Raw genomic sequence first — 23,846 nt, 5'->3', positions numbered from 1 at the left:
TTTTTAAAAAATTGAATAGAATATGAATTATTCTCTAATTATGATTGCAATATAATGAGAACATACTGTTGCTTCCAGATGCACACTTGTTCTGAGGTTTCCTAGATTCTTGTTTTGATTTGCTGTTAGTGGACACAGCTGAATTCACTGAGATTTCCTAGTAAGAACCTACTGTTCTGTAAATTCAGGAAACTGCTGACTTTTATGAGAGGTAAACTGTTGGTAGACATCATTTCTTTTCCATTCCCACTTGAGTAGTACAAGATCAGTTATGTGATTAGCAGTATATTATTCACTTCATAACATGCACCAACAGGACCATATGATGTATTTCCACAGAGAATTCCTCATACATGTGAACATTTTTCAATACAGAGTATCATTTTCCTCAAAAAAATCTTAAAATCTTCAAAATACAGTGAAGATTAATCTTGGCATGCTGGAAACACTTCATTTATTGATATGGATGCCTCTTGTTTGGTTGGTTTATCTGTCACAATCCCAGCAGGCTGCTCAGAAATTCACATGGGTCAGGCAAGTTCCCTTTTTTGCCTTCCACAGCCGTTCTGTTGGTGATGCTGAGACTGGAATCTAACCTGTTTGCAGGTTACTTTAAAATCTAATCTGTTTTAATGGGATAAAGTCTTGGTTAGCAGCATCCCACGTTGCATAAAATATTTACCAAAAATATTAGACAGACTGTGCCTTCTGTTCAGCCTGCAGACGAATGTACATCCCTTATGCCGTTGTATGGCCTTTTGCTAAAGCTCTAGTTAAGCTATATTTTAATCAAGCGTGAATTTAGAGGATCGTCTAACAGTTTTCTGTATGTGACATCAGATCACAGGAGCATATGTGAGCCAGCCTGACATCCAGCCTCTGATTTGGTAATTCATTTTGGCATGATCTCAACTACAAGCTTGCGAGTAACTCCATTGTTACTTGTCAACCCAACTTTTATGGACCAGCAAGACCATAGCTAGTCTTCAGAAAAACAGGTTCCTGAAATGAAGATACTAGATATGGGTGACAGTATTCTTGACATCTGTGAAGAAAAGGAATAGGTATCTTCTGAACTGTGCCAGGAAAAGGTTGAACTAAATCTTTTTGAGAATGGTTTCAGTACCAGGAAGAGGGTGGAGACATCTGACTTCCCGCCTGGATGTGAGGAGCTGGACTTTGACTATAAATCTCTTGCTTTCATCTGCTGTGGAGCTGAAAGGAAGGAAGGGATCAAAAGTGAAAGCACAGTCATAGTTCAGGTGATTTTAGAGGTGGGGAAGATCAGTCTAGGGGGCACTTCCTTGTCAAAGGAGGGAACTGACTTTGGAGTCTCAGTGTGCATGAAGGGAAGAACAAGATGTGCAGTAAGAAGTCCAAAAATATTGTCAGTGACTAGTGAAATGCAGAAAAGGTGATCTAAATACAGAACGGGGTGAGGAAAGGCTTTCTTGTTCTTTTTTTTTGGAAGAAGTTTTTTTATGTGGTAGAGAAATAAAATAAAATAAAAAAAAAACATGATAGAGAAAGGGTTAAGATTACCCCGAAATGTGCCAGCAGATTAGTTATGTATGAGAAGGTTCTGAAGTTCTATATTTCTTCAATGCAATGATTTGTGTGTGTTTACTTATAAATTCATGTTTACTTAAGAAGCCAGAGATGGTCTTTCAGGTAGACTGATGATGCCCCTTGGGGTGAGATGAATGGAGAAGGGAATAGTTTGGTTAGTTGTGAAAGGAAATTAGCACTAGAATGGCGAGTATTGCAGATGTGATCCATCTGTTCTGTACTTATAGGTATCAGAATATGAAGCCAGCTTTGAAAGTGGCTCTAGGTACAGTAGGGAGAAAGAATGTATCTGACCTTGGCTGATGCTCTTGCTGCTGGTTGTGATTCATCCAGTCCTGCAGGCAAGATGGGAGAAACAGGTGGTGCCTCAGCTGCTGAATCACTGGAGAGAGAAAGAAGAGTCTTTTGTTCAGTAGCAGAAGCCAGCCTGAGCAGCTACTGCCACTGCTTCTGGCATAGGTTAATGGGAAGAGGAGAGTAAGTACACAGTGTTTGCCACAGCTGCTATTGCTGCTGGAGTCTTCTCTATTGATTTTTTTTTTTTTGGGCAAAATCAAATAAAAGTGCTTCAACAAAACTGCTGCAGTGTTCTTCTGGGACTATTGTGTTCTAAATTTGTGAAGATGAGCCTATTATCATAGACTCAAAATTTTTGTATAAAAATATGAACATTTTCCTTGTTGTGAGTTTCTTTAGGATTTTGTCTTTTGACACTGTGCAAAATCAAATTGTATTCAGTTTTAATGTACGTAACATTTTGCTAGCTTTATTCGGCAGACTTCAATGTGATAGGTTGGGCACTTTAGTTGAACTAGTTTTCCTAAAGTGAAATTTGTACAGGAAATGACCTTATTAAAAATATCTATGCTTTTTACAATCCACCTTGGTTTTGTTTATGACAGTATAGATTTAAGGGTAGAAAGACTGTTAAAAGAAGTTTGGAGGGAAAAAATAAGTAACTTCTTAAAAATTCTTTTCTCAAATAAAAACCAGTATTTATTTCTAGGCTCAAAAAAGTAGGATTACTTTCAGAAAGCTAGTTACATTTATTTTGTGATCCAGGTGCTCTGACATAATTTCAGGACTTAACTTTTTTATCTGTCAAGAAGGCAAAAACTCTTTGTGCCCTCAGAGTCTTCTGCAGGCAGACTTCTTTGTTTTCCCTGGTTTCATTCCAGATGTCAGAGAAGTCATTTGTGCTGTTGGCAGCTCCATGTGCTATCTGCAGCAGTGGTAGGTTTTTTCCTCCCCCTTTTTTTTCCCCAACACACAGAGCAACTATGGAGAAAAAAACCCACCAAACAACCAACAATGCTACTCTTATTTTGATAAGACCAGAAGTCAAAATCCCTGTAACAGGAACCCAGTGTGTGTTCTCTGTGAAAAATGCTGCCTCGCAAAATGGCAGCAGACCAGCAGACAGGCAAACACATTAGTGTTTATTTGGCATAATAAACAGATTCTTTTATAATTCTTTGAATTTGGATTTTCAGTGGTTTATGTTTTCATTTTCACTCCCAGAGTTTCCTGTACTGTGTTACTGCAATGTCAGGTAAAGGGTAAAAAGAACAGGGAGTAGTACAGGAAGTATGTAACAATACTTTGTGGCTAATAAATACACAGTTATGAAAAAAGGATGTAATTATCTTCATTGATATTATTAGCATGGAATCTTCTCCAAATGATCTGTGTAATTTTTTGCCACATTTCTCAAAGGTAGAGGTGAGTTACTCTCCTCCTTAGCAGCGTGGTACAGGGACTCTGAGTCATAGCCAGAAATAGAGGCATTTATGTCCGTCCCCAATAGGACCTTAGTGGAGTTAGGAAACTTTAGTACTAAACTGTTACATATTTTTTGTGTAGGTGCTCCTCTATTCCAGGGGGCTCAGTTGGTACCCCATGTTTTGGTCTGCAAGTTTGTCAAACTTCTAAAGATCATCAAATTTCTTAAGACGTGACTCTCCCTGTTTAGAATTTTCTCAGCATTTTGAGGCATTTCTTCTCCAAAACAGGTATATGCTGATCATACAGATGCTATTCTGTGTTAATGAAGTTTCCAGAAGGATGCTCTAGAAAATTTAGGTTTGTAATTTGAATGTCAAACTTTGTGGAGACAGGGGTTGTAGCACTCTGAGTGACTCAAGGATATTCCTAGAATGACAGAGTTTTCCGTAAACAGTTCTAAAAATTGGCAAACAAAACTGGGTGGTGTTTTTTTTTATGTAAATAACAAACATCCTCTTTTATATTTGCTCTTCACCTGATCTTTAAGATTTATGGCACCCAGCCAGTGTTCTGCTCTGAAATGTTGCATGGAGATCTCTTAAAAGAGAAATCATCTATAGTCTGGCTGGCAGAGAGCACCAGGAGCAGGGAATCTCCATTTGCAGTGCTGTAAGGTTGAATCCCTGTACTATAGCAGTGTAGCTAGAATGCTGGTGGCACAAGATGAAAATTTGGAAAATTGTGTTCTGTTTTGACCACGTGTCTTTGCTGTTACTTGAGAAAACTAAGAATTGAAAGAAAGTTAAGGGAAACTCTGGAATTCACTTGAAAAGCTTTGAGAAAGTTGAGAGACTAGGTGACAATGGTCTGGGATCCAGGGGTGCACAGAGATAGATGTATGTTATTCTCTGGCTTTGATGTCGTGTTATGAAACATCTACACTAATGTAGATGAATTTTTGTTTGGTCTAAAAATGGGAATGATGTATGACAATTGATTCCTAGAGTTGTTTGCTCAGTCGAGGAGCAGGATCTATTCCATGTGTGTCCTTTGTAATTGCTTTGCTCCTTCATGTAATGGGGTGCTCAGTAATGAGTCCAGACTTGAAGCAGTATACTTTAAGTAATGGTAGAATTTTTAGAAGCAACTCAGTTTTTTTTGTGTCCAGTTCTTTAATGAATCATAAATTGGCTGAGATGTCCATTTTACATTTATTTCTTCTTTTTTTTTTTTACAGGTGTGGTGTTTTTCTATGATTATTAATACTTTATGCAGTATATCTTCAAAAGCTACTATAATTTTTTTTCCATTAACTCAGGAGCTCACAGCTCCTGGGTAGGTTTCTGCCTATCCTTATATATTTTCCTCTTAAAGTCTTTAATGTCTGTGTTGGGGTCCTCCTTACAGTTATGTCTACAAATTACCTGCTTTTTCTCTGTTTACTAATTTTTGAAGAACTGTTCATGGTTTTCCTTGGTTGATGCTCAAATAGTTCTGGAGATTTTTTGGAATAGTCATCTCTCTCTCAGACCTGCCATGTGTTCATACAAGTTCAGAGCCATTTGTCTTTTCATAGTTGCAGTGCTGGATTAAGGTTATCTTACACTGTAAAAAAGCAATTACTTCTCCATCCTCCTGCATGATGAAGACTGACTGTTTTCCCTAGTAAAGGGAGAACTAAAGTCCTAGTGGAGAGTAGTTATGTGCATGGAGTCAGTGGAGTCTCCATGTTCCAGGAAGGGAGTTGGTAAGGCGATTTGCATCCTGGAAACCTGAATCCTTGCTATGCATTTCTCATTCCACAGCAGTTCAAGCCCACCAAGGATCAGTCTTGGTGGCACATGAATGGAGGTAGACACCTCCATCCCTACCTGCATTCCCCTAATTCTCTTAAAGCACTCTTCCTAGGAAATGTGAGATTATTCCAAATATTTTGCAATATGTGTAGCTTTGTAGTGCTCTCATGTAAGTGCCTGAAAGATTCAATCACATCCATTGATTTTTGGGACACAGTGTTATGATTTTTTTCAGGAAGCAAATCTGCACTGATAGGGACAACAATGGAGCTCTAAGCAATCTGGTCTAGTGGAAGGCGTCCTTGCCCATGTCATGGGGGTTGGAATGAGGTGATCTTTGAGGTCCCTTCCAACCCAGGTGATTTTATGATTCTGTAATGATTCTATGATTTAGGTGGCTAATCTTGGGGAAAAACTGGCATCATGACTACACAAGCCCTACAGTATGAGTACAGGAAAACATTACGTGGCTTGCACGAAGTTTCTGGAAGGCACTGAAGTTATCCCAGGCCTCCCTACCTTAATTAGTGGTTTGTGTCTAGGTTCTGCAAGAGTTTGGATTTTCCTGGATTTAGTTACTGATAACCTCTGCAGATGTGATGTCTGGGACAGTGCTGCTTGGACAACTGTTTATTGCAGCTGATTTATACTCTTCATGACCTCATGACTCTCGGCTAGTGTCTTGAATCACTTGAGAAAAACTAATGCCTCAGCTCTCAGTTCCTTCTCAGTTTCACCTTCAGCCAACTTAATGTTCACCTTCCTTCACAGCTACAGGAAATGAAGATCTTCTGACATGACATGAGTGCAGATGAGCAGTATGTTTGGTCTATGGGGAAATAATGTGAACAGAGAGAAATTACAGATAGTAAAAATAGACATGAGTTTCAGGGGTAGTTCTTGTAATTCTTTTTTCCTCTTCAGTTTTAAAGCATATTTAATAGTGTTGCATGGTTTAGTGAAAACTTCCAGAAATTAACTTGGAGTCATGCAGGCTTTCACTCTCTGTGGGATTGGTTGTACAGTGTACAGGCGATGCACACAGCAAATTTGCCATAACCCTCGAGGGTATTCATAGCAAGGAACAATATAAAAGGGTGTTGTCCACAAACAGTTAACTGCTGCAAATGAGTTAATGGCATTTTTTTAGCACCAATAAAACATTAGAAAGAAAGAGGGGTTTAACGAACTAGAAAATCTACATCATTGTAGAGGGTGATAGGAAACATACAGTATGCTGGCAGTATTCCAAACTTAATTTGGTTTATGTCCTGGATAACTAGATTTGACTCTTTAGTAATAAAAATGTGTAATGCCAGCTACATAGTCCTCCTCAGCAGAGAAAGGATCTGCTGCTTGGGAATAAAAATGTTTAAGTGCCAGCAGAGAGAAAAAAGGGTTGCTGTGACTGCTATCTTTCCACACGGGGGTTATTTATTGTCTCTTTTATGGAATTTGCACCATGCCAGAATTTAGATGAGCTCAGGTACAGTGTACAATGCACAGTGACTGAAATGGTTATGAAAGACATGACATTGGTGCACTTGTGGTGCCAGGTTTAATGACTAAAGAATGTGTATGTCTATGTGAAGAATTATCAGGGTAAGACTGTAGATATCTACAGTGTGTAGATATTTTTCAGAACATACCCATGTCTTTGTAATGAACTGAATTAATAAAAATTCTATTTTTTGTACACGAGATATTTATTTCTTTTGGAATGACTTACTGTACATATCTTCCTCTTTTTGTGTCCAGTTCTTGAATGTAAAATAAAAGAAAACTTAGTATTTTGGTATTTCATTGATGGTATTACTATCTTCTCATTTGATCCCCAGGGATTAGGTTCTTGGGGAGGGAAGAGTTTTCATTAAGCAAAACCAGGTGCAGTTGACTGTTGTTTAAGCCAATTTACTTTACAATAGGTTTGATCAATAATACATCTGAAATCTGACTTGAGGTTGCTATGTAAAAGTTACATTTCATAATAGTATCTCCTGATTAGTTTAACTTGAAAATTAGCAGCTTATTTTGGCTTGTCTTGTACTCGATTTGTGAAGTGCTAGAGTAAGATTTTGAAAATTAATACATTTTGTTCTTGCTTGATTGTAATAGGGGTGCAAGGTGGACTGGTACTGCAGAGAATACTCAGTTTCTCAGCTTCATTAATATTTCACTGTTTAACTCTTTTGAACACTACCTTAGAATAACAGGACTACAAAATGCTTTATAAATAAAATACTTGTTTTAGATTCTAGATAATATTCTGATATGACTCTATGTCAAATTTGGGAAACAAATTAAAGCATAACATGCCAGAAGTTGTTCAAGTCTTCCTGAAATAACTTTTTCCTTATTTGTCTTGTTTCATGCAGGCTTTTCTTCACCGAATGATCCAACGTGCTACTGCCAAAGAGGATAAAAATGTCACAGAAGAGACAGTTAAGGTTAGTATCCTAATTGCATATTTCTTCTGTTTTGTATCTGATGTTGCATTTACATATGTTTTATTCTTTTGCAGATGTTGTTTTCAAATATTGAAGATATTCTTGCAGTTCACAAAAACTTCCTGTCCCTGGTGGAGGAGTGTTTACAACCAGAACCTAATGCACAGCATGAAGTTGGAACCTGCTTTCTGAATTATGTATGCTGTCTTTTATTACAGCCTTGTATAATGTTTTTCCTTTATTTTTTGTATTTATTAATTACTGTCATGATGATGAGTGTACATAGTCATGAAGATTAAATATGACTTGATTGTGTAATGTAGAGTACTTTGAAGTCATCTCTTAGTTACTGTCATTTCCAATAAAAAAAAAAGAGAGGGAGGAAAATGAAGAAGGAACATATCAAATGGGCTAACTTTTGTTGTTTCATCGTTTTTATATTCACCAGCTTAGCTCAGGCTGCCAAACTGAGCCCTGCAGCTTGGGCGAAGCTTCTGCCTATATGTGAGATGGAGGTACAAGAATCAGGGTTGCATGAATCAGTAAAAGTAGTACAATGCTATCTTTTTATTCCCCTTTGATGTTATGCAAAAATGTGAATATTTAACAAAGGATTGCATACACTGGGTAAAATACCTGAATGGCTCTGAATTGTGAAGTTTTTTTATTTCTTACAACTGCAGTACCTCCACAACTAGGCACGTCCTATAGTAATTGGTTTCTAGGAATATGACTTTTCCTGTTTGAGCAAAACAAGAATGTTAGTGTTACAGAACTCTGCAGAATCAGGACAAATTAGTTTTCTTTCAGTTGTAGTCCTAGTTTCATTGTTATCTCTGGTTATAGTCCCATTTGTTTCTTAAGTTTTTGATTATTCATTGTGGGAGGAGAAAACTATTAATGTTTTGTGGAAACATTTTACAGAAGTTGAGTAACATCAGTTTTTAACTCTGCAGAAGAATGGATCATATTTGAAAACAAGTGTTTGCAGAAAAATTGGGTAATAATGTCAGCAAATTAGCCACTCGTGCATTTTCTTCATGAGTGTTTTATCCTGTGTATTTGTGGTAGTCTAGCCTCTGAAATTTTTCAGCAAAACTGTATGAAGTTCAACGAAGTCTTACACTTGGGAAAACATAATCCTGGAGTGCAGCACAGGCTGGGATATACAGCAGTGCTGTGGAAAGGGAACTCTATGTCTGGGTGGACAAAAAGCTCAGTAAGAGTGAACCGTGTGCTGCTGTGACAAAGAAAATAAAGCCAACAGGATGCTGGGTTGCATCAGCAAGGACATCACTAGCAGAGATAAAGCAGTCATTATTATACTCTCCTCAGTGCTTGTCAGGCCACACCTGGAACACTGTGTTCAGTTTTGGTCACAAAAGAGATGTGGACAGTCTGGAGAGGGTTAAGAGAAGGGCCACAAAGATGATCAAAGGACTGGGAAGCCTGCCATATGTCTGCCTGAGAGAACTGGATTTGTTCAGACTTGAGAAAATCAGGCTTTGGGGAGACTTTATCGCTATGTTCCAGTATTTAAAAAGTGGCTACGAAGATGGAGACTCCCTTTTTACAGAGTCACATGGATAACAGGGGGTTAATGGGCACAAGTTACTTCTGGGGAAATTCCAGTTGGACGCAAGAAGAAAATTTTTCACAATGAGAAGAATTAGCCATTGGAATAATCTTCCTAGGGAAGTGATGGGTTCCCCAACATTGGACACTTTTAAGATTCAGCTGGACAGGGTGCTGGGACATCTTGTCTAGACCGTGGTTTTGCCAGGAAAGGTTGGACCAGATGATTCTTGAGGTCTGTTTCAACCTGGTATTCTATGAATCTATGATTGAAATTCCCAAGTAGTGCTTCCAGACTGTTCATAATTCTAATTTGAGGCAAGACCTCAAATAATAAATGTAGGAAGAAGAGCTGACCTTCTAGAATGAAGACTATATTAGCTATTCAACATTGAAAAGTGTTCATGCCATGTTTTATTAATTAAAAAAATTATCAAAATGATGAGTGAAAAACAATATCTTTTTTTTGTTTCTGCAGAAAGAGAAATTCCGTATCTATGATGAATACTGTAGTAACCACGAGAAGGCACAGAAAGTTCTGCTTGACCTGAACAAAATAAGAACAGTGCGGACTTTTCTTTTGGTAAATAAACTTAGAATTGGTATTCTGACCTCATATTTTTTGACTGGGCAGTGAATCGTTAGCGCTGTCACCTCCACCGTGTTACAAGTACAGGCACACCTGCAAGTGGTTAGCAGACAGTTTTAGTTGCGGATAATGTTTCCAGAAGAAAGGCGTGTGTACATCATATTTTCACTACTGCACTTGGATCTGTGGATAATACAGCATTAGGCAATGTGCCTTGAACATGCTGGCCAGGAGACAAGGTTGTGAATCTGTAGAAAGGAAAAAGAATAGGATAAGATATGTGAGGAGGGATGGGGAAAGGAATTACAGAAAGGAAGCTGAAGGACTCATCAGAATTTCTGAAGAGAAGATCCACATTCTGGTACTGTAGGCAGAGCTGTTGCAGACAGAGAAGTGTTTTGTTATGGATTATAGAGTAACCATCCTGATCTTAGACACTAACTTAATCTGAGGTTGAAAGAAACGGCTCCACAATTAATCTTTCACTTTATAAGACTATAAGACAAATAAGGAGAAGTTTAAAAATATTAAGTATGACAGTCCTCATGGTTTTCCAACAGCAAAACTAATTTCCATGAGTTTGTTAATAGTTGACATTAGTTGTTAAAAGAAGGACTCAGTGTGGAATGATTTTTGTGTTTCTTCCGTGGTGTCCTGTGGTAACAAGATTAGCTTTAAAATGTGGAGCTTACTATATTGGAACTTAAATACCTGAGAAGGTGCCCATGGATATGCTATCAAATTTTGAAGGGATAAGATTTGATTATTATGTTTTGGGACTGGAGAGCAAATGACTGTATCAGCAAAGCATCACAGATATGTTTTAAAAAAAAGATTCTGCCAATGCTGACAGTATCATAAGTTTTATTTAATTTTACTAATAATTGTTAGCATGCAGTAGGGTTTCACTACTGCTGTTGACAGAGTTCTTGGTGAAGTTGTCCTGTTGCAGCTGGCTAATTTTTTGAAAAGTGTCAGCTCTGACTCCATAGCTGCACTTACTTACAGCCAAGTTAATGAGCAGTGCACGAATTTCCTTATTGTGGGGAGTACTGGGTGACATGAAGTACCATATCAATTTTACTAAGAATCTCCAATTCATCCATGTTCCATTCATAGTTAGAAATGGCTTCAAAGTTGTCCTTATTTTTCCTCAGTGGTTGACACAATATCCTTCACCTTGCCCCAGATTGAGGGGCCTCATACGCATGGTTCTTGTATTGGGAGCAGCATGGCCGGGCTCAAGAAGAAAGGGCAAATGCTGACTGCAGAGACAAAAAGCAAAATACTCTGGAGAAATATTGCAAAGAGCTTGTTTTTGTGAGAAAGGAAGCTAAGCGTGCACTTGCGGCAATCAGTGTCATGTACTCATGGGCACATGCAAAGGGCTTTCACGTCTGTTTTGGGTTCCTCATAGATTTGGGACATGTCTGTACGATTAAGTGGCAGCACTCTAACCTAGAAAACAAGACATCTGACTCTACAGTTTGAAAATACAGTCAAAGCCTTCTAGCCAGACAGAACAATTCAGGTCATTAGATACGTTGATATCTATAAATAATTTTGAGCCTTTGAATATAGCGACAGTCATTATATAAACCTATAGTCTGCATTGCCATTATCTTACTTTATCAGTAAAGCTTTTGCATTGGCAGGTTAAGTGAGATTCTTTAGGATAAGGGATCCTTTAGGCTAAGAGAAAAGCTGGTTAACAGTGAGCACAAAGCAGAGACTTAAGAGTGGGTGTGGAGACCCCCCATAGCAGCAGTGGGGATAGGGTATGTGTATTATGTGCTGAGCAGGGTAGCCACCCAGTTTTGTAGTCTCTGTTCCATCAACAATGTGTCTGCCTCCAGATTTGTGGCCTGTGTCAGCATACCATCTGGCTGTCTTAAACTGCTCTTGTTTAGTGTCCTCAGTTTAGACAACTTGCTCTTTGAAGCTGTAGATTATCTCATACCATTGCATCACAATTCCTTCTGATCTCTCCATAAAGTAGTTGTCATTATTACTCTAGGTCTTTATGTACTTACACGTTAATTCCAGCAATTCCAAATATTTGCTGTGATGTCCCTCTTCTGCTTTTTCATGGATGCTTCCACCCAATATTTAATTTACTCTCTGCGTCCATAATCAGATGTCTTGTTGAAACTTTAATAATCTTTTGCCTATGACTTAAGGATAATTTATTCATTGCATATCACATTTTAGAGGTGTATATTAGGATGACCATGTTCAAACCTTCAAACCATCTGTGGTGCTAGTTAACATTGCAAACACTTTTTAGAAACAACACCACCTCTAGTGGTCACCCTGAATTATTTGTTTTTGCTAGTTAAAAGTTGAAAGCATATTTTGAACATTTTATTTACTGTCTTTTATTTTTAAAGTTTAAAAAAAGCACCCTCTCTTCATCAGAATGGATGAAGAAGGTACCTAGAGAGATGCCTACAAAATGTTGTGACTTCCTTGTCATGTATGATAGTCAGTGTACCCAACATGTGCATCTGTTCAAGGCTGTACTTTTGACAGTCTTGCAAACCTCCCTCCTTACATACACGTATATAATTTATGTATAGTTTAGCCAGTATTGCTGTATACATGTGCCCTTGTCTTTATTTCTGATAACTTTTTTGGGATTTTTCAATCATTTGTGAAACTGTTCACACTCCAGAATTGCATGCTCCTTGGAGGACGCAAGAACACAGATGTACCGTTGGAGGGATATCTAGTAACACCAATACAGAGAATATGCAAGTATCCCCTTCTTTTGAAGGTACTTACAAGTTTGTTATTTTTGTTATACTTCCTGTATAAAATTGGTTGCTAAGCATGTTTCCGAACTCCAGGAACAGTCTCTTTACACATCTATCTCTTTATTAAGATATTGGACCCAGACTTACTGTCATTAAAGCTAGTGGCAAGTTTTCTGATATCATTATTAAAATAACTGAGGAGTTTGACTGGATAAAAATTATTAACTCCATTCTGCATCTAGTTCCGTGGTTGAACAGAAGTGAGCCATTTGAGAGAGTTTAATGAGTCTAATTTCAGCTGGGTTTGACCATGCCCTTGCTTAAAATGCTTGAGATAGCAGAGTTTGTTGGTGATATGCTGACATGCTTTGATGATACTAATTTACATCAACAAACTGTAAATGAAAAATTCATTTTGTAAGAAAACCTGTAGAGTAACACAAAGGTGCTGTAGATGGTTTTATGATTAGTTGTATGTTTATTCTTATCATATTGTGACAACTTAAAACAATGAAAAATGTTAAATGTGGTGATAAATATTAGATAGTCAAACCTCTGTAATTTATCATGTTAAGAAATAAAATAATACAGGAAAGTAATATTCAAAACAAATTTTTGCGTAACAAATTAAAGTCTAATATGGTTTATTGTTCCAAACTATGAGAGGAAAGCCAGAGCAGATTCTGCTCTAGAAGCTACTGGATTATTGAGTAGTAAGCTACATGATTATTGGATAGTATTTTTCACAGTGCATGTGTGAATTTAGATTTGAAAGACTGCCAATTTTGAAGACAGATGACATAAAAAAATATCTAAAAACAAACGTTAAAATAAAGGTTTTAAAAATAAATTAAACAATATAATAATTGCAATGAGGTGTGAGTCATCCCAGATGTCTCTGACTTTATAGTTCCCTTGGTCTATTTTAAAATTATTTTTCTATTCTGTTTTTTGAATGAAGGCTCTACAGACAACACAGGGGAAAATGACTAATGCATTACTCTAGGAGGCAATGAAATGAATATATTTATGTTAAATAAATTTAAATACAGGGTGTGGTGGCTGCAGGGTTAGGGCTCCAGAGGAGTGTTACCCACACGTCAGTCAGGGTATGCACTGAAGGCTGTCCTCAGTCAGTCCAGCTGTATATGGGTAGTTGATAGCTTGAGATGGGAAATCTCAAATGAATGCTGGCAACTCCATTTTTGTTTATCAGTATGGCTGCCAGTACCAGTAACCATCTGAAATCAGTGAGTCACCTAACCTATTGTTCCATTCTTTGCTGTATTGCATATTGCACTAGATTAAACAATAGTGTGGAGCTAAAGGTTTTTTTTGCCCTGAGTTGCAGGAAAGGCAGGTGTTAATTTTGACATGAGTAAACTAATGTTTTTTTAAGCAGGCCTGTTATCCTTGCTGTTGAACAGTTCCAACCCGAGGAATACAAAAACAAACAAAAAAACTGCCTAAACCCCAAAACTCAACATGAAGAAACGTTGTTGGGGAAGAAAGTAGCTGAAATGCAAACTTCTTTCTAGGTCATGATGATTATTTATTGCTAGTAATTAATTACTGTTGAGTTTTAGTACACACTAGGACACAATGCTAGAGGGTTTATTACTTTTCCACCTAGTAAAAGAGAGGTCTGGCTACTTTTTGATTTTGTATGCTGTTGATTTAAGTCTCCTGTAATGTACATTTAGAGATCAAAGACAGGTTTCTTTTTTTTTTCCTTTTTTTCTCCCCCCCTCCCTCTTTTTTTTTTAATGTCTAAATAGGAATTACTGAAACGGACTCCAAGGAAGCACAGTGACTATGCGGCCCTAATGGAAGCCCTCCAGGCCATGAAGGCTGTCTGTTCCAACATAAACGAAGCCAAAAGACAAATGGAAAAATTAGAGTTTTTGGAAGAATGGCAGTCTCATGTTGAAGGATGGGAGGTACTGTCATAAGATTTGTTGCTTTGTATGTTGAGGAGGGAGTAATAGTTTTCAATAAGTGTGCATTGCAGTGTTTTTATATGCACTGTTTTTGTGATCCTGCAGTACTATCAACTCCTCAATTCTATGAAATCACAGCTTTTATTTGAGATCTACTCTGTAAATAGTGTTCTCCACGACTGAGCACTGCTGTATAAAATAATAGACTTCCAGGAAAGAGAGTAATTATTTAGTGTTTGCCTTGGAATATCAATTGTCTATATGAACATGTATGTGTACATGCATACACATTTATAAATCCTAATTTAACTGCTGATCTGATTTTACTGCTGTCTATACCTGGCTAGCAGCACTTTTTCTGGTTGAAAAAATTTCGATTATTTATTATTGGTTAAGGACTGAGTCTGTGAGTTTTTGTTAGCTTGTAGGTAGTCCCTTACTACTGGGTGAGCTAAAGTAATGTAAACATGTTCAATAGAATGTGTGGAAGACTTATGTTTTTTTTCAAGAGTTTGCAAATGAAAGAATGTTAATGCTCCAGCAAAGTTTTCTGAAGTAAGGTCTTCGCAAGTAAGTCTGTTTCTGAGTTAGAATTTTCAGTAGTAAACAGAGATCCAGCCTTTCCCAAAGAAAACAACAAGATCAAGTAGTTGTAGCACCAAAATCTTCTTTTTCTATTATTCTGAGCACTGTAAATAGTTCATATAGAAAGATAGGTGCAGATAAGAGTGTATCCTTAAATTGTCTTATGTGTTTTGTGTTGAAGTGTCTGAGCTGTCTGCACTGGTGTAGGAGGGAAACACCAGTGAAGTTCCTTAAAAGAAACATAAAGCAAGCAATGTAAACATTCAAAACTGACTTTAAAAAAAAAAAAGATGCACGGGTTTTTTTGAGAGACAGATTTCAACATGGAAGTTATTTTTTGCTTTTTTGAATCCTTTGCTCAAATATGCTACTTTTCTTCCTAAGAAAGCTGCTTAAGAACTAGAGGAAGAGGCTTTTATCTCTCTAAGTTTTGTGGAAGATTTGCAGGCTAGGATATCTACCAAGAAAAATGTATTTGTTGCATGTTAGTCTGGTAGCTGACAGACCGGGTCTCAGTCTATACAGTGGGAAATGGCCTTTGTATAGTGCAGAGAAAAGAAAGGGTTGGGGACACTGATGGGACACTGAATCAGAGAAAGCCTTGAGGTGGACCTGGATGAACTTTAACTGATGGAGTTCCCCAAGAAGTCTGAAAAATAAAAATGAGAGTACTGACTTGAAGAGTCAACTTTTAAGTAGATATTCATAGTAACAGGCTAAAAAGCAGAAACAAGAAATAGTTTCTACACAGCTTTGTTCATTCTCTACACCTCCTACTTACTATATCTCCTGTTTCTTGAACTTGCTGTGCCTAAGGATGTGCTCTGCTTCTGCAGCAGTGGATTTAGTTGCTGCCATCCAGAAGGATTCAGCAGAACAAGCCACTATCTGAAAGGAGTATAAGACCTGAACAAATATTCCTCATGACACTGCAAAATTATTTCTGTCTGCTCCATGTGAAATCTCCCGATCAGTGGACTCAGGCAAACCTCTGATTTGTTGTTAATTGAGTAGTGTGGGAAGATTTGGTTCATTCTAAATGTGGATTAAGTGACAGATTTTACTTTAGTCAAAGTTCTTCATGTTTCTTCAGTGTTTTGTGTGATTTGAAATGTTTCACTTAAGGGTTTTTTCCTTATTCTGTGTAGAAGCATTTTCAAGAACTACATTTCTGGCAAATCATCTCATGTCGGATTTCAAGGCACTGTAATCTTTTGGTACAGGATGGTCATTATGAAATTCCACTAAAATTCACTGTACCTCATGAGAAGGAATTTTAGCAAGTACAAAAGCTGTATAATTGCTGCTCTGTATTCAGACAAACCTTTCTGCATTTATTTTTAATCCTCAGTGTGAAATAAAATAGAATTTAAAAAAATTCAAGACAAATGACGCACAGTGTGTAGTCATGCCATGGTATTGTTTGTAGGATTTTGAAAAAGAAAGGACTAAGATAAAGTAAACCTCTAAATGTTGTAATTGAAAGGAGGTCTAGTTGACCTCACTTAAAAGCTGCTCGGTTAGACCATGTGAAAATAAGTCTCTTCTTGTAATTAGCTTGAACTTGCTGTCATCAGCTGTAACTTGGAAAGGTTAGTGTATCTGAATATTAAAATGCATTGGATGTGTTTGTGTGATAACTTCGTGATATAAGCAATAGCAAGTTAAGTGCTTCTGTTGCTGAATATTTTAGGGCAACAAAATGTGTTAAATAATCCTTATTGCCTATCGCTGCTTTACTCCTTCTATTATTTTCAACTTTTCAATTGAGTTTTCTACTGCACTATAGTGACTAAATTCTTCTACTTGATTCCAGTGCCTGAGTCATAGATAGTTGTCAAATCCATCTTAATGAATACACTCAAGTATAAAGTTACAGTATTATTAACTCAGTGCATTATTAGTCATATAAATTGACTAAGAACTTACTGTTCTAAAACCTCTGTCACTGAAATATGCTTTCCTGCATAAAGTTTCTTCTGAATCTTTGGTCAAAAATATAGTAGTAAATAGGTTTGCTTTTGGAAATATGTTAATGAGCAAAGTTAACAATAAAGAAGGAAGGGTAAAAATACGGACATAAGCATGTGAAACAAAGACTTATTGTCTCTGTGCTCAGAATGTGTTCTCTGAACTGTAACATAGTAATTTCATACCAACCTCGGGGGGTTTTTTCCCCTCTCCCCCCCCTCTTCCAAGATTTCATTTTAGGATTTCACTTGTGCTTGAACTCTGAAATAGTGCCATTGTCTTAAAACAGCATGGTTTTGGTAGAGTTATATGGTGTTTATTGTATTTTAGCTGATCAGGTTTGCCGTTACCATATGGCAACCACAGGGTGTGCAATCTGGCAAAATTGCCTTGATCTTAATATGTGCATCCTTTTCAGACATAGCATAAGGTTAGTCCTTGAAATGGTAAGAATTTCAGAGTATGTATAAGAGCTAACAGTATTTTGAATGATTCCCAACAACAACTACAAAAAAAAATCCCTGAATGCCATGTTTGAGTGTGGATTTAATTAAATAAACATCTGGTTTTCTGCATTGCTTAAAATAAAGAGGCAAACTTGTTGGAGATTTCCTTCCAGAAGGAAATGCTTAGCACATTGCTTGGCCCCAACTAGAAGGAAAGGGAAAAAAATAAAGACTATTTTTAGAATTTGATCAAAGCATGACTTGCATTCCTATACTTAAGTGTCATAAAATGAAGCTTGTGTTTATTATGATAAAAATACAGATTCATGGAAAAGATGGAACATCTGTTTCAAGAAAGAAATTTTTGAGTATAATGACTTTCTCACTTAATTTCCTAAGTGGTTGGATTTATTGGCCTGAATTCAGAACTTGTGTAGGTGGCTGTCTCAGCTGGAGAATGGCTCAGCAGCTGAAGGAGTCCGTCAGTAAAATTTGCGTGGATGTTTCAGTGAGAGAACAAAAAATAAAATTGTTGCATTTGTTGTAAGCTGGAAGCTGAACAACCCAGTCTGAGTCACAGGCCAACATAGTGATGATAGCATGGGGTATTCTGTTCCTTTCCATTTCAACATATCATCAAGTAGTATTTTACTAGAGATTTCTGTTTTTAAACTCCACAATTTCTAGCCCTTTTCTCTGTTTTGTTTGTTTCTTATGCCCATGTGCAAATACTGAAGAGTAAGTTAATATTTGTCTGTAATTTCTGACCCTTATTACTGTTAACTGGCCACTGAATCAGTATGGTCAAACCTCTGTATTTGACTGAAATTTGCCCAGAATATATAGATGAATAGCTTTTTGTAGCAAATAATACCAACCAATGCTGCTTTTAATCTCAAGGTAATAAAGACAATTTTTTAATGTTAAAGATGGATTCTTAATGATTTAAGGACGGGGGAGGTATTATTTTAAATTTCTTGAAAATGGTCTCCCTCCTTCCAGTGTATTTTAAATGTATTTGTTTTTCAATTTGGTCATGATAGTCCACATTTCAGACCTCTCACCTAAACTGTTTCTTTAGTTGGAATGATAGGTGTCTGACTGACAGCCAAAGGTGATTAGAAGCCATATATATGTACACCTTAGTATTATATATTTATACTTAAGTAACCTGCAGGCACCAAGATCTTAACAGATTTTCAATTTCCACACCAGCTATTCTGAAAAGCCACAAGAGTCCTTGGCTCCAGAGCTACCCACAGGAGAGGGTTGCTCTACAATCTTCAGTGACCCATTAGGATAGAGAGAGGAAAAACTAGTCTAAATTCACAATATAAGCCTGCTTTATAAGTCATCTTTTCCCCAGCTGAACCCTTTATATGTTTTATTGGAAGATGATTAAAACAGATTTATTTCTATAATACATGGCGTTTTTAAATCAACGTATTACAAAAATGCTGGCTTCACTGAAAATATCCCATCCACTCTAATTGCAGATACTTTAAACATATAGAAACATGAATAGCTTAGTAGTGAAGATTTTATATTTAGGCTGAGCAACTGTATCATCTTCACTTACAAGCCATGAGTATAAATGCCTGTGAAAACTTTGACATAGCAAATTACTTTTCAGGTTCAAATTACTAATATTTAAAATTTCCCTGGTAGTTTCAGTTCAAACACTTAATGAAAACATGGTTGTCTTAGAAGGTTTTGGTAATATTTGTTCCAAAACTATTGCTTGTAGGTAGTGTAGTTTAGTTTTAGCAATGCAGCAGATAGCCTCACCTGCTTCTGGCACCAGGGTGATCACTCATCTGTTACTGCAGTCATCAGCCTTCCCCCTGAGAAGAACAGCTCAGAGTTGGATTAAATGAATTATCCTGCTGGATATCAAACATAGCTTGGTGTTCCTGCTGAGAACCCATGTGAAGGTTTAAGGTGTAGCTACATCCTTCATGAAAACTTGTTATAGTTGTCAGTCCTCCTTTGAATTACATGGTGGATATGGCAGTGCTTGTGTGTGCTCTCTGCTCCATTCTTCTTCAGGTATGTTTTTCATCTCTAAGGGATGTGGTGAAGAGGAATGTTCACTGTAGAAACAGTAGTGCTTTCACATAATATGCCCTTCCTTTTTTCTCCATTTCAGCTCCATGCCCACCAAAAGTCCAGGAACAGGCAAACCCTAAGTATTACTAAGGCAAGGGAGCGATAGGGGATTTTTCCACACTAGCAGTGTTATGTAGGACAGCCAGATGTGACTTCTGATCCTGTTACATTATTCCTTTGGACTTCAGCAAATAAAACAGCAATAACAAAATTCACTGATCTGCGGCCACAGCAGCCTGGGTTGTGATCCTGTCAGAAGGTATCCGATAAGTGACATTAACAGTGTTCAGTATTTGAACAGGAGATCTCCAAGGGAAGAAAGTATCCCTAGAATGTTGTTTTCATCGTCTAGCAGTTTATATTACAAAAGGAAGAAAATTAAGAGGAAGACAAAAGCAAAGGGTAGTAACGTGATACACATAACACTGCCATGTTGTAACATTGAACTTGAATCATGAATGAGGAGAACTTCAATGTTAGGTAGCCTGAATAATATACATTTAAAATACATAAATATGTGTTATTTTATGACCTGTTGCTGGCACAGTAGCAGATATTGCTAGGACTGTTGGGAAAAGATGGTGTTTTTCTACACTGAAAATGAAATATTTTCAATAAGAAGAGACAAAATGTTTTTATAAAACCACCCTTTTGTAGAAAGCTGAAACTACTAGTCTGCTAGTACAATTTTGAAGCCTTAAGCTGATTTTTTTTGGCTTCCTTACAAAAGAATACCATTTTTCAGCAAAGCTGAAGTTTTCTCTAAAAACAAACCAAAACTCTTTAAAAAGTATCCAACCTGTCAAGATGCAAATTATTAGTAAGTACTATTCCAGCAAATTTGAAACTCAGACCAAGATATTGCTTACTCTTTTTAATACACAAGTGCAGTGAAATAGAATGTAAAAAAATTACCTGCTTTTCTGTAATTGTGGTCAGCAAGCATTATGTGCAGCCCTAATTTATGCTTAATTTATATTACTGTGTATGCTTTTAAGATGTTTCAGTGTTTGATTTCATATAAAACTGTAAAATTAATTGCCAGTTTCTGGTACTGATGCTGTCTTAGGAAGGGAAATATGCTGCAGTGGCTATAGATGACATTAATTTTTGGCTTGTTTGATCCTAAATGGAAACAGGAGTGGTTAGTTAATAGACATACTGAAGCTGCCTTACTTAGAGACCTGAATTGTGTTCCAGTGTGGTGGTTGTGCAATCCACTTATCATCTCTGTAAACAGACTGCATTCTCCTTAGAACAGTCTGAGGGGTTGCTCAATATTCACGGCTGTGACGTACAAAGGATAAGCAGTAAGATGAAGAACTGTCAGAGCAGAATGCATGATTTCTTCTTGGCTCTTAATTAAATCCATTTTTCTTTGGACTACAGTTTTTGCATGCATAGAACATTCAGAACATGTGTAGGTGACAAGGAAGTCCTGGCTTTTGCAGGTTTTCCAAGCTGACTGTTGACTGCCTCAAGTCAGGAAACTCTTCAAACCATGGGTGTGTGCTTGATGCATAATTATCAATAGGATTGCATGTCTGGATGCATATAGCACAGCAACAGCAGCTCTGGCCCACAGGAGCATGGATTTTTCAGACTAGCAAAATACACCTCTGAATTCAAGGTAGTCTTCCTTGAGAGATAGATTTCTCATTATATGACATAAAAGTGTCATGAATTTTTCATATAAATATTTTGGGGCAATTTTTTCCTTTGTTAAAGTTCCTTCTTTTTGATTAACTTTTATGAAAATACCTGGTTTCTTTTCACATGAAAGAATTATCTCTCTTGAGACAAAAATGAGGCATGGGAAGTTTCATCTGAAACATGCAAAGCTTAGCAAAATTCTGATGTCTTCAGAGTATGTTAGGAGGAATATTGTATATAGTATAGTAGACGGTCCTAGCTGTACATGCCACTATTAGCCTTGCCCAATTTTTTATCTTTCTGTCTGTTTGATTTTGTGTTTATCTTAGTCTACTGTAGAAGTATATACCCTTAATGATCTTCAACTCCCTGGTTGCTTCAGCTTCCAAGTTCATCGTGACAGAGGTGGTGTCTTGTAAAGCCCCATTTTAAGATATTTCTGAGTAAAGTTACTGAGGCTAAGAGTTACTGGATAAAGTTGGTCTGATTTTCAGGAGAGGTCTCTGCACAGATATAATATAATTTGGAAACTTTTGGTGATTAAACTGTATCTATTCAAAAAAGCCCCCCCCCACTACTACATGAATACAAAGCTGCTGTTAAGCATCATTAGAAATTACTATGTAATTACAATGCAATAAATCATCATGAGTTTTATTCTTAGTATTTCCAGAGATTTGTTGTGGTTGTGAGTTTATGTAAGAAACTTTTCCGTAATTGATGCAAACAAGAGTACTTCAGTTCTCACAGAATAAAAAAAAAAAATCTCTTTCCAATTGATTTTAGGGATCTAACATTACAGACACGTGCACAGAAATGCTGCGAAGTGGACTACTACTCAAAATTTCAGCAGGAAATATCCAAGAGAGGATATTTTTTCTCTTTGATAACCTCTTGGTCTACTGCAAAAAAAAGCACAGGTAAATGATTACTTTCAAAAATAATGCATTTTTCTCACAGTAGAGCTCATTATGTGTATGCTGTTCCATTAGAACTGTGGTATAAAAGGTAGTGGTTTTAGAGGAGACTTATCCACCGATGTGTATTTGGTTCAAGCATTGGAAACATGTTATATGAATGCAAAATCCTAATGGTGAAGTGCAAGGAGAAACAATGTGTTTTGTCAGCCTTCCACAGCAGGTTATATGTGATGACCTCAGTCTCTTCTAGGAAGGGTAAACAGACTGAATTTTTAGTTTAAACAAACTAGTAATGTAGCTTGTGCAGTAAAATAAATCTCTACAGATTCAAGAGTTTCAAGCTGTATATTTGTAATCGGGGAAAAGAGCCAGAAAGCTGCTGCTTGCTGCATTGCAAGGAGCAGTTCCTCAGTTGAGCAAAAACTTCCACAGATAATGTTCAGTTCTCTAATGCTTCTGAGAAGTAAGGGCTCTTTTACAGACATCCCTCTTGATGCTCAGGTTTGTCTCTTTGATCCAGAAATTGGTTTTGAGTAGCCGACGAATACATGTTACTGGGTAGATCTTTGACAGATTCCTGGATACATGATAAATACTCTTTTCAGAATTTATAATTTTTGCTATATTTTGTTGTCCAGCAATTACTGAGTACATATTATCTTTGCCATTTTCCTCCACTCAGTTGCACATTTTTGTAGCCGTATTCTAGCTAGAATGCACTTTTGGATGAAAATCTCAAAATCATAAAAGATCATCCATGGTTTCTATAGTTTTGAGCAATCATGTCGGACACGTCATTAGCTAGTACCATGGTGACATGTCTGCAGACATAAGAATAACTCAATTTAGAACATAATTTCAGAATCAAAGGTGGGAAATTAATTGATTATATGCCAGCAAGATACTTTGGGTATTGATTGGCACATAGGTAAAGAGGGTGTTGGTCATAGGAGCTTTGCACTTTGATAACTTTACAAAATTTGTCCTATCTTTATGGTATGAGATATTTTATGTAATTTCTAAGCATCATTTTGCAGCAGAGTTGTATAAATGTGAATTTCTATATTTGGGGTCACAGTTAAAAAGGTCACTAAAGCTATTGGATTTCTCTCACTTTAGAGAGAAAAACTGTGTGATACTGAACCTTTATGCTTGCTGCTGGTTTTGCTTTTTTTGGTTTGTTTGTTTTTTTAATCTATTATTCAGTTTTTGAATAAGACATTTATAGTATAATAGAGTTATTCATTAGACAATAATGAAGTAATGATTGAGTAGTGGGTGAAGATTAATTCCTCTTTACAGTGAGTGAAGGTTAAAATTCAGGTGATCATTAATTCTTAGGAGCAGACCTTTGGTTGATATACAGTATTAATTATCATTATAGGCAAAACTGGACAGAAAATAATCCCTGGCTTATCTGAAATGGGAAAAGCTGTCTAGAACTGGGGTTCTCTAAATGCCTTGACTTCACTGGGAACAGAGTTACAGCAATGCAAAGTGCTTTGGAATATATTGCAGTGAAACTGCCACAAAATTTCAGCAATGCTTAATTACAATTCTTGGTTAATCTTTATGTTAGATAGGAAAAATGTTGTCTTCATTCTTCCATACCTAAGTCCCACTTATGATGCTAACATATGTAGGCCAAGATTTATATCCAAAGATGTTCTTATTTCATTTTTTTCAAACTACCCTTGTGCTGAATTTCTAGACTAACACAAGAAGACTACATCAGTCAAGAGGAAAGGTTCTCCCAAAGCATTAT

At 36.8% G+C, this 23,846-nt stretch overlaps 1 protein-coding gene across 3 annotated transcripts in view; it reads left to right on the top strand.

Annotated features, from left to right (window-relative positions):
* PREX2 (phosphatidylinositol-3,4,5-trisphosphate dependent Rac exchange factor 2) overlaps window positions 1-23,846 on the top strand; it is a 167,914-nt gene that overhangs the window by 38,600 nt on the left and 105,468 nt on the right. For all 3 annotated transcript variants that reach the window (XM_018079559.2, XM_018079551.2, XM_018079566.2), the window contains exons 3-8: window positions 7,466-7,537; window positions 7,612-7,734; window positions 9,591-9,695; window positions 12,376-12,477; window positions 14,236-14,397; window positions 21,948-22,081. In XM_018079559.2, the coding sequence (XP_017935048.1) occupies window positions 7,466-7,537; window positions 7,612-7,734; window positions 9,591-9,695; window positions 12,376-12,477; window positions 14,236-14,397; window positions 21,948-22,081 (698 nt within the window). The remainder of the gene's footprint in view (window positions 1-7,465; window positions 7,538-7,611; window positions 7,735-9,590; window positions 9,696-12,375; window positions 12,478-14,235; window positions 14,398-21,947; window positions 22,082-23,846) is intronic.

This window comes from Manacus vitellinus, unplaced genomic scaffold (genome assembly GCF_001715985.3).
Source record: "Manacus vitellinus isolate BGI_N305 unplaced genomic scaffold, ASM171598v3 scaffold_1_pilon, whole genome shotgun sequence".
NCBI lineage: Eukaryota > Metazoa > Chordata > Aves > Passeriformes > Pipridae > Manacus > Manacus vitellinus.
Note: the sequence above shows the minus strand (reverse complement) of the source record. Positions and strands in the feature narration are given on the sequence as shown.